The sequence below is a fragment of the Styela clava genome, chromosome 5, assembly GCF_964204865.1.
Source record: "Styela clava chromosome 5, kaStyClav1.hap1.2, whole genome shotgun sequence".
NCBI classification, from domain to species: Eukaryota; Metazoa; Chordata; class Ascidiacea; order Stolidobranchia; family Styelidae; genus Styela; species Styela clava.
The window spans coordinates 9,046,908-9,057,741 of record NC_135254.1 but is presented as its reverse complement, the minus strand read 5'-3'; the positions used below and the strand labels follow the sequence as shown (position 1 = coordinate 9,057,741).

Below are 10,834 nucleotides of genomic sequence, written 5' to 3'. Positions count from 1 at the left end.
TTTACAAAATACGAAAGTTACAATGAATGAAACGACTTCAACCCGGACTGCAGATGCGCAGTCATCAATATCAATCTAGTTTATACTCAACTGGATAAATGTTCATTCAGACGCATTCCTTCCAGCAGATGCCAACAATTCCAGAATTTGTGATCCAATTCCACCTGGATTAGTAAACATAACTGTAAAAACATAAAATTGCCTGAAAGGAAACGAGAAGCCTGCAAATGAAGCCACGTCATTTATTAACTGCCGTTAGAATAAATAAATTTGTGGAACACCACAAACGAAGGATACTTTGGAAATCTATTCAAAATGTACATTTGAATGCACTTAGAACAAATGTACGTTTTTCGATGCAAGAGCCCAGTAGTATGAAACCTCCATAGGTAATCACTAATCAGATTTATGTTACGGGTAATATAAAAAGACAATACAATGACACTGGCGGAATCCTAACGCTTGGTTTGAATAAGAGTTTACACTGTATTGCCCTGCGCTTGTGCAATTATGAATGTAAATAATTTAACAGTTACCTCATTAATCCTTGATCGTCTTCCTTTAACTACACAGTAGACTAAACCATTAATACTACCGTCCTTTATGGCCTAACTGAAATATTGTTTAGTTTATCTTTAGCTGGTGTATCTTTCGTTTTTGTTTCACCTCGTTCTTTTCACTCCGCAGACATTTGAATCAACAATTGTAAGCCAAAACCTAGTCTTAACTGCATTAGTATAGCTGTAAAGACTCAGAAATGAGGTTGTTAAGAAGAAAAGCGGTTTTAACGAAGAAAAACGCTAGAATATGATGAAATGGACATGACACACGACTAAAAACAAAAACGAAATGAAAACCGTTAGAATGACTAAAAAATTCGGAAAATATCACATGTACTATTTCCGGAACATCTCTGCTGCACAACCGCATCTTTGTCGAGTTTTTATTTCAACAACGATGTAGATCTTAATTATGGTCCAAACATTTTCATTTAGCACTATGCTATGAGCCTGACTGAAGAAATAGATTGATTTCCAATATTCATTGCATCTTCCGATTCTGATTCACCGCGCAAATTTCAGAACTTTTAATCTCAATTCTATTTTGTAGATATTTGAATGAATAATTGCAGGCCTAAGTTTAGTGTAACTGCATTAATATAGCTGGAAAAATCTTAGAAAATGACTGTAAAATAATACAAAGTTGGATTATGAGAGGATTAGCGACACAAAGATGCACATAAACCATAAAACTTAAAAAATTCACAAAAATAAAATCAGTGCTCACCTGACGGCGTCAAATTTGAAAAGACCGGCGGAACGCAGACAAATTTTGACGTGGCAAGAAAAAAGTGTAGGTGTAATAATAAAACAACGAGGGCGGAAGAGGGCGCAAAATGAAGATACTTTTTCCTTGGTTATTAGCAATAACAGGACCATGCGATATTATTTCGCCTTACTATTTGTTATAGTTATGTTGAGGTGGGGCGCGAGACAAATTATAAAAAAAGGGGTGGATCAAAAAGTTTGTGAACCACTGATAGAGTTTCGTTTGAATGCTTGAGTAATGAATAATTACCTAAACCTATAATCGCAATTGAATTTATACAATTTCTCAAATCCATCTCGCAGATTAGTTAGGTATTGATACTGTTGGTATCTTTAGGCCACCAGAGATTGTCGTGTAGGATAGCTTCAACTTTAGTTCTTTATTATCACCCGGATTTTGTAAGAACTCGCATATTAAATCAGAATAGTGTGAAAAACCACCAAAGCCCAGACCATAGTGTCAACCTTAACTAGACAACAATGTTAAGTCCTTTATAATGTAACAACGAGTACATCGATTTTATTTTGTCAAGAATATATTTCCTACAAACAATTAAAAAAATAAAACTTATTTTGTGAAATGTTCATCAGTACACAATGCACAAACATACATACACTAACATGAAATACAAACAAATATCAGAAGGCAAGAAGACGAGACGTTAGATATACAGACGGTAGACACAAATATAAATCGTTAATCGATTCTAAAGAGATACTGACATTTATTTACCCAAACCACTCAGTGTAAGTAAAAAAACTGTATTCTTGGAAGACCAGATGCCTGTTGGAAGAACTATTCAAATATATTTAGACTGAAATCAAAGACGAGTAGGATACAACAACTGAACAGTCTGAAGTACAGAGTAACAACAGAGAATGCTTAATATGTAAACATGGAGTCCTTTCCTTGGTACATTATTTGCTGAGCAGTACCACACTTATCTTGTTAAACATCTCAATTGATTGTAGGCAAAATATGGGTAAAAGTAGCCTTAACGTCGCCCACACAAAACAAATAAAAGTATTTACCTACCTCTTTACCTATTGAACATTCGAAGCGAGTCTAGTAGGTAACAAGAAATTTGAGTTCAACAACAATAATTTAGTACGTGTACTAATCTAATTTATAAAAAAAATTGTCACAAAACTAAACATGAAACATCTACAAGGCAAATATGGCACAATATATATAATTTAGTGCTCTAAAAAATCTCAAACATACAAAGTGAGGTAAGTGCTAAAATCCTAAGGCACAATTCTTATTATTTTTTTACAAATATTGAATAAATAATTGGACGGTGTGAAAGATATATAACAGTGAGAATTCAGCAAAAATTGAAGACACAGGTGCATAAAAACATAATCGTTTTTCAATCATTGATGTGTATTATACATTTATGTAGTGTGGTGAAATGAGGAATATACTAGAGTAGCAATATTTTAGTAGTTATATATAAAATTATATACAAAATGTGTAAATTGTCATAATATTGACATGGTGAGGAAAATGAAATGGAAAATCAATGTCACAGTAGAAAGCTGCTGAATACACAAGAACCACTCGGAACTTGGATTTATTCGATGGAGATATTTTTCGATAACTATTTATAAAAAAAAATCACATAAAATTTCTGCTTCATTCAGATGAAAATTACAAATAATCACAGAAAATTGAGGTTGAAGATCGACTTATATCAGTAACCATAGACAACGGGGATTATAAACAAACAAAATATTAAATCATGAAAAATATTATATTGAGCCCTAAATAATCACAGATTTTTGCTTTTAAAAAGTGGTCAGATATATTTAGGACTTTTTCATTTTAAGAAGAACAGCGTCAATTTTTGAAGAATCATTGCAAAGAGGTTTCTTCTTTCACTGATTCAATATAAAGCTGCTAAATCACAAGCACTCATACGCTGGATTTTAAATTGAGATCTTATAGAAGCATGATTACTATCTCAAATAGTCTCAACAAACTTTTCATTATGGTAATTTTCTCAACTTTTAAAAGTCTCTTTCAGGTAAAATATTATTGTCTCTGAATGTTGGAGTTCGTCTACCAGGTAATGATTCATCTAATGGTTGATCTCTGGTTCGTGATAATGAATTCATTGATGTGTTGCTGACCTGAAATTTGTAATTAAATTTCTTTGTCAAATTGAAATTAAAGTTGAATACTAAATACACGAATCACTTCTACAGATTAGAACAATAGAGTTTCTCTGTCTAATTAAAGTCAGATTACCCTATGACCCAGTTAACAAGTATTATGATAAAAACAGTATATATGTCATGTTTCACCACCAAAGTCTACAATAAAACACTAAGGCACTAAACAATGTTAGTTATGATGATAGTACAATAAATTTTTTCATGCTTTTCTTCAGTTTTACTAAATACCCTAACATCCAGATATAAATAGGAATACGTAATCACTCACCAATTCATCCAAATTATCAACTTTTCTTCTCAATGATTCAAGTTTTCCTTCAGATTGTTTTTTCCTTTCCTCCCATGCTTCACGATGGCGAGACATCTGGTAAAAAAGTAAGAGTTAATATTTTATTCATATTTTATGTGCATCCAATATTTTGTTTCATGAATGTTGAACTGCAACATTACAGTATAAAAAAACCATAAATGATTTGTATATCTTTAAGGAATCTTTTTCATTAGCAAGCCCGAGAACTGGGAGCTACATTTTAAAATACTAAATCAATACATCATAACATAAGTGTTTTCCATGTAATGTAATAACTAACTGTTACAGAAGTTTACATAAGTACAGGTGAGACTGACGTCGTGCAAAAAGTACCAGTGCTTTCAGAAAGTTTGAAAAAAGAAAATGCTCCATAGGATGGGAGACTTTGCATCAAATAATAGATTTACAGTTGAAACACATACACAACAATTTAAAAATATGGTTTTCCACAATTCATTACTACAAATTTGGGGAAATGTTCTATTGTTTCAAGATATAAGGTACTAAAATGTTGGTTTATAACAAGTTCTCTCGAGGTCACCATTTTACTAACCTGTCGTCTAATTTGTGAAGCAATTTCCTCTTGTTGAGCAGCAAGTTGTTCACGCAACGATTGCATTGATGATGTATTATTATCTACGTGTCTCACTCGAGGTGCAGATGTTTTTCGAAGGATCGATACAGGAGCTTTTGCTGGAGGTGAACACGATCTTTGGATCTGACAAATTAAAAAGCCAAGAATGTCATTTTTAAAAAAAAAGTAGTTAAAATTTTGATTCTGTTACTATTCTAACTATTGCAACAATACAATATGAAGAAACATACAGATAGGTGATATTTTTTCAAGCATTTTCAATATTGAAAAAGTTTTTATTCCAAAAAAGAAGACTGACGATGGCACAAAGACAAAGCCTTATACTCAAATCTGAGCATAAGGTCTTGAAAAAATATCTTCTCCTATTATCCAGACATTAGTAGTACCCACCTCTCGTAATGTATGCATTTTTCTTTGGTTAGTTTCTCTTTCATCGTATAATTTATTCATTTCATCGGCATGAGATCGAGAATTCTCAATATCTCCAGTCTCATCTTGAATGACCTCTGACCTCAATTCTGATTTCAAATTACTTAAAGTACGTTCAAGAGCTAATTGCTGTTTCTCTGTTTCTTCTTCTTGTGATCTAAAATGGAATTAGATCGTTTAGTTCAGTGATGGAGAACAAATTTGCATCGTGGAATTACCAAAAAAAAAACTGATTTAGGAATGATAGAAAACGATATATGCAAAGTCTGGTTATGGAAGGTCCAGAGATTATAGCCCACACATTGTGATAGCAAGTATCATCCGATGGTTAGGACAATGCTATATTGTCTGATCATGTCAATGTACTATTTCTCAGTGCTTTTAAATCTAAAACCGTTCAATGTGACTATTCCCTACGTACAAAGAATTTATTACATAAATATGAGAAATGAATCTAATTTATCACACATTTGCTTTGAACAAGGCTATATGCAAGCAACCATTGTTTTATATGAAGCTACATCGTATTGAAAGGACAAAATTATACCATTTTCAACATTACCTTGGTATAAGGTTTTTGCACTCGAGATCTCTAATTTCTAGGACAAACAAGACCTATTTCTGTTTAAATATTACATAACATGAAACAATTTTCAGATGCACAGTAAGGAATATCACGAAACAAAATAAAAAAACTTCACAAAGGTTTTAAATGAAGAACTACCTAAAGATCTTCTTTGCATTGATGAATTCTTCTCTCAAGTTATTTAGTTCATTAGCAAGTCTAGTTGCTCTGTTACAATGATCTTGTGCAGTTTGTTCTAACGATGCAATCTCAGCTGCGTCTCGTGTTTTTGTTCGACCGAGTTCTTGTTGAAGATCATCAATCTGAACAAAAGGAATGTTCAATTATATAACAGAAATATGTCAATAACAACAATATATAACAACAACATAACAATATATGCTCATCGTGGTAATTTTTCTTATAAATACCAAATTGGGCAATTGGACAACATAATTGGCCCCAAAAAGAAAGATTTTCACCCAACACTGCCAAAAGCAATACAAATGTGAAAAACTATCTGCAAGTGCACTGAACAAAAAAAAAAAAGATTTACAATGTTACAGCCAAAGTTACAATTGACCAAACTACCAGTAGCATATCGAGTGAATTCTGTGTCTTAAATAATACCAACAGAAATCATCACCACTCGCGAGCCATAGAAATATGATGAAATGCTTTCGCATATGAATGAGCAATTATTTAAATTTACCTTTTGTGCTAATTTATTCCTCTCATGTTCATTCTCAATATTCAAAGCTTCAATTTCTCCTCGAGCTGCCGAGAGTTGACCTTTCACCTCAGCTCTGTCACGTTCCACTTCAGCAAGTTCATCTTCAAGTGTACTGATCTGTGACTGACATTCCGCCACTTTGCTCTCAACTTCTTTGAAGTTTTGATCGACATGTCCAAGTCTGGAACAAACATAATTACAATGTCAAAATCAGTTTATGAAATATTGCTGATGAAACTAGAATTTGGTTAGAATAAATGTATATATAAATTTTTAAAGTAGTAACTACCTCAAGTTACAGATTCAAAATTGGACTAAATGCTTGAGAGGTGACAAAAAACGTTTTTAAATGGGACTAAAGATGAACAAATTAAATCATGAGCATCTGTGATATTTCAAGTTCAAATCTTGTGAGGCATATCATTTCAGAATCTGTTTTTTGAACCCCTCGTCATTACAGGGCGGGTCGTATTATCCCTGTTCGTTACCGATTCATCCACCTAACAATACTTTTGCATTACAAATATGGAACAGGGTAAATAATCTCATACACGACATAAAATTGTAACATAATTGACCATATTTTGCTCTCAACATGGCCCTGTGAAAGCAGTCAATAATAGGAAAGAGCTACCAAGAAGAACCATATTCAACATAATTATCGTCTATCCGACCCTATAGCGACTCAAAAATACAACGAATGTCGAGAGAGATTAAAGAACCGAGATAGAACAGGGAAACATGAAACGAAATTATTTATTGAAGCACACACCTGTCCATGTCACGCTTGACTGCATCTCTCTGCATGACAGCACTCTCTAATTGATCTTTCTTCTCCGCAAGATCTTTTTTCATTCTCTCGATTTCATTGTTGAGCTGAGTAATAATACGAGACAGTCGCTCTTCTTCTCTCTCAACCTCACGAATTAAATTTGACAACTCCTGAATATAAGTTAAAATTCACAGTCAAATTATCACAAACATGCCATTTTATTCCAAATTATTCACTTTAAATGATCCGTGGATATTGTATCAAAAGTCAAGTTTAATATGCAGTTAACATAACAACAAGAAGATTATATGTACCAGAGTAGGTGTGTAACTTATTATGAAGACAATAGATTTCAGATTCGATACTTTTTTGTATAATTTTGTAAAATATTATCGCTTCAAAACTATTTAGTTTTCCTAATTTTCAAAGGCATTTATTTTATTTAGGTAATCAAATTACAAATTTTAAAAAAAGCCAGTACTTTAGTTCTTTATTACCGATTTCTCTACTTACTCTTTCCCTTTCTTCAAGTTTCATTTGTTTTTCGTTCGATTCTCTTGTTAATTTTTCAATTTCATCTTGCTTTCTAGCGACATCATGTGACAGAGATTCAACCTGATGAGATCTATGTTTTGCATCTTCTCGTAATCCAGTAACTTCCAATAATATTTCATCCCTCTTTTTAGTGGAAGCACGAAGTTCCTTAAAATTAAACACAGTGTAACAATTTCTGTAAACTTCATTTATTTATATGATTGAGTAGTGTGTGCCTAGATACAGAAACACATGAAGAATGAAGCAAACAAACAAATCAAAATCTTATACATGGTTAGTACATAATTTCATGGCCAGTAGTTCAAATGACTAAATTATTTTGAAAAAATTTGTAAAAGTCCACTGTACTGACTGACTGTACTCACTAACTCGAAACCAATCCCTTCGAAAATCTATTGATCCAGATTAGAATCAAATCAAACATCTTTTTTTCTTGAAAATATGAAAGCAATTGGTTAGTAGTTGAAGAAAAACGCAATTTTTGGTCCACAAAACAACAATTCACCAAAATAAAGCATGTGGCCACACTGCACCTGAAAAGGTGTAGAATAATCATGTAAATGAATAGTTTGGGAGAATGAGTAACAAACCTCTTCTAATGTTTGCATATGTTGTTGCAATTCATCAAGTTCTGTTTGACTTGAGACAAGTTCCGATTTAATATCTCGTGCTGTGTTACGTAGATGAGCTACCTAAGAATAAGAAATACAAAACAGGAGTTGAAAACAAAATAAAAAAATAAATAACCTGTAACTGGCCAGAGGTTATGTGGACTATCTGCGTGATGATAGTACATAGTCATAGTCAAGTTTATTTTTTCTATTTAGTAAAAAAGAACATACAAAAGTGAGAAAAAAAATAAATCTCAACACACGTTTTTACTGTGGAAGGAAAGCCGCGGGGAAGCAAAACTGGTTTACAAGCAGCGACACCCAAGGTTCGATATCTAATTAAGTTTGTAAAGTAGAAAATTAAGTTTTTAGAACACTGTTATCTCTGGTGAGTGAGGCTTTGGCAGCTGAACCACCAAGAGTCCACCAAATCCTTTCATGTATAAACATCCTACGCAGAATTCAAACCTGCTAACCCTGCTAAACAGAATTAGGGATGAAATATCAGTACCATAGAAATGAAAATTAGAATAAAATAAAAGTAATAGCCTCCTAACAACTTCAACCATCTTGATGACAATCCATAAAAACATGAATTCAGTCGGTCCATTGGTTGTGAAGAAAAGTGGGTACTCCCGCTCCCGAGTCCCGAAGTATGTGATCAAGATGGCAGACACCAGAACATAGTATGTGTACCAGGTTAGGCCATAATTTCAGGTACAAATACTATGGGAGTCACTTTGCTATTCCCTGAACTCAGAATGAAACTGAAACAAGGAAAATCGGAAAAAAATTATGGCCTAACCCTAACCTGGTAAACATATTGAGGGAGCGCAAAAAAGTGAGTATTCAGCAAAACAATCCATGAAACCATTTTGTGTCTACTTACCTCTTTAGTCAGCATAGTTTTCTCTTTATTTGCTTCTTTTACTTCTTTCCTTTCTTGAACAACATCACGTTCTAGTTGATCTAGTGTTGCTTTAGATTTATCAATTCCAAGTCGAGCTTCTAATACAGCCTGAAAAAAAATATGAAAGCTTTAAATAAACAAAATTGGATAGGAAAAGTAACAGAATTGTGGAAATGATAGCAAAAAAAGACATCACAGTTCAGTGTGTCCAAAAAAATATTCCTGAATTGAAAATATATGCATCTTTTCAATATCTGAACAGACAATCTCTAGGCAAGCAAAACTTTGAAGATGATAAGCAACTACAGGGTGACCGAAAAAAAACGCAACCCATACTAATATGTTCCAAATGGACTGGGTTTCGTTTTTTTGGTCACCCTATATGGAGACTGTTATCTTCACTACATTTAAAGTTAACCAAATAAAAAGAATTTTCTAAAAAAATGCGTTCACAATTTCCTGAACAGAGATATTTAATTACACTGCTTAAATTTAAATAAAAATATTAGTTCCTTTGATCTCCCTTTAAAATAAAAAAATGAATATTAAAATGAAAGTTAGATAATTCAGCTCACCTGCTTTGTAGTTTGGAATTTTTCCTCAAGATGACCACATTGCTCAGATAAATATTCTTTTTCTTTGGTCAATGAATTAACGGTATCTTCTAATGTACTTCTCTCTGTTGTTAAATGATCAACATCTGATCTGTATTTATCCACCATCTGTAATTGAAATCAGAAATTGAATTTATGAAATACAAAATATAAAGTTGAGAATTGAACCGAATTTGAGTCATTCGAGACTTTCTAAATGATTTACTGTGTAGGACTGATGACTTTTAAAAGAAAACCTTTTATACCAGCGCCAATTTCTGAAGTTGGATCTGATGTTTAATCTTACTTGCCAGTAATTTCTAAATATATTAACTTAAGACCATATCCTTACTTGTTTATTTCTCTCCACTTCCGCAGTTCGTCTTTGCGTTTCCATCTGAAGTCGATCAAGTTCTGATCTTTCGTCCAGTAGATGTCGCTGTGTTTTATCGAGTTCTGTGAGTTTTGTTTCATGTTGTTGACGTAAACTTTCTAAATCCTGATGTTCCAACTTCAACATCTCAAGAACATGTTTCAACTCACTTTTGTGCCTTTCAAACGAAATGACAAGATTACATTAATTGAAGAATTATTAATTCATTTGGTAGCAATGGTAGAATGTGAGCATTTACTAAGACTTCAAAATGGGAAAAGCACTTTTTTAGTTAAACAAAAGTAGTTCTACAAAACTTGTAACAGAGATTTTCACACTGTCATCCAACAAGTTTCTCTCTGATAACAATATTTTTAGAGTGCCCAAAATCTTTCCAACTCGACGATCTTGCACGATTAAATTACACCATGGAGTTTGAAGTTGAAATGACAATATATAACTTTAAATAGTATGCTATTGCAATCAAATTGAACTGAACATCCATGTCAAAACTAACACAGTCGGTGGACAAATTCGACTTAACATAAAGTCTTGTACCAAGCCCGTTGAAAAAGAATTTGTCACACTGTAAATCCCATTATAAATTTATTCCTTATTCGCCTATTGCAACACTCACATATGATACACCATAACATAACTTACTTGCTTATTTCTGATATTTTATTCTGTAATTCCTCGGTTGATTTATCATTCATTTCCCTGAGTTTCGTAATTTCTTCTTTTCTGCTTGAAACCTGTAGAAAAAAATGAGGAAAATTAATATGAAAGCTACATAAGTGAAAAGTCAATGTAAGAAACTTTTGCATGAATATAACAAAGCTGTGTCTATTTTGTACGATCTTTTTACAACAATCGGAC

The 10,834-nt window shown here is 32.8% G+C and overlaps 1 protein-coding gene across 2 annotated transcripts in view; it reads right to left on the bottom strand.

Annotated features, from left to right (window-relative positions):
• Positions 1-1,846: 1,846 nt before the first annotated feature.
• Positions 1,847-10,834, bottom strand: part of LOC120344249 (centriolin-like) — a 47,142-nt gene continuing 38,154 nt past the window's right edge. For both annotated transcript variants that reach the window (XM_078112566.1, XM_078112567.1), the window contains 13 exons: positions 10,619-10,710; positions 9,935-10,133; positions 9,565-9,711; positions 8,969-9,097; positions 8,059-8,160; positions 7,427-7,615; positions 6,914-7,083; positions 6,121-6,322; positions 5,568-5,731; positions 4,805-5,000; positions 4,373-4,537; positions 3,778-3,873; positions 1,847-3,464 (listed from right to left, as the gene is read on the bottom strand). In XM_078112566.1, the coding sequence (XP_077968692.1) occupies positions 3,342-3,464; positions 3,778-3,873; positions 4,373-4,537; positions 4,805-5,000; positions 5,568-5,731; positions 6,121-6,322; positions 6,914-7,083; positions 7,427-7,615; positions 8,059-8,160; positions 8,969-9,097; positions 9,565-9,711; positions 9,935-10,133; positions 10,619-10,710 (1,974 nt within the window). In that variant the 3' untranslated portion in view covers positions 1,847-3,341. The remainder of the gene's footprint in view (positions 3,465-3,777; positions 3,874-4,372; positions 4,538-4,804; positions 5,001-5,567; positions 5,732-6,120; positions 6,323-6,913; positions 7,084-7,426; positions 7,616-8,058; positions 8,161-8,968; positions 9,098-9,564; positions 9,712-9,934; positions 10,134-10,618; positions 10,711-10,834) is intronic.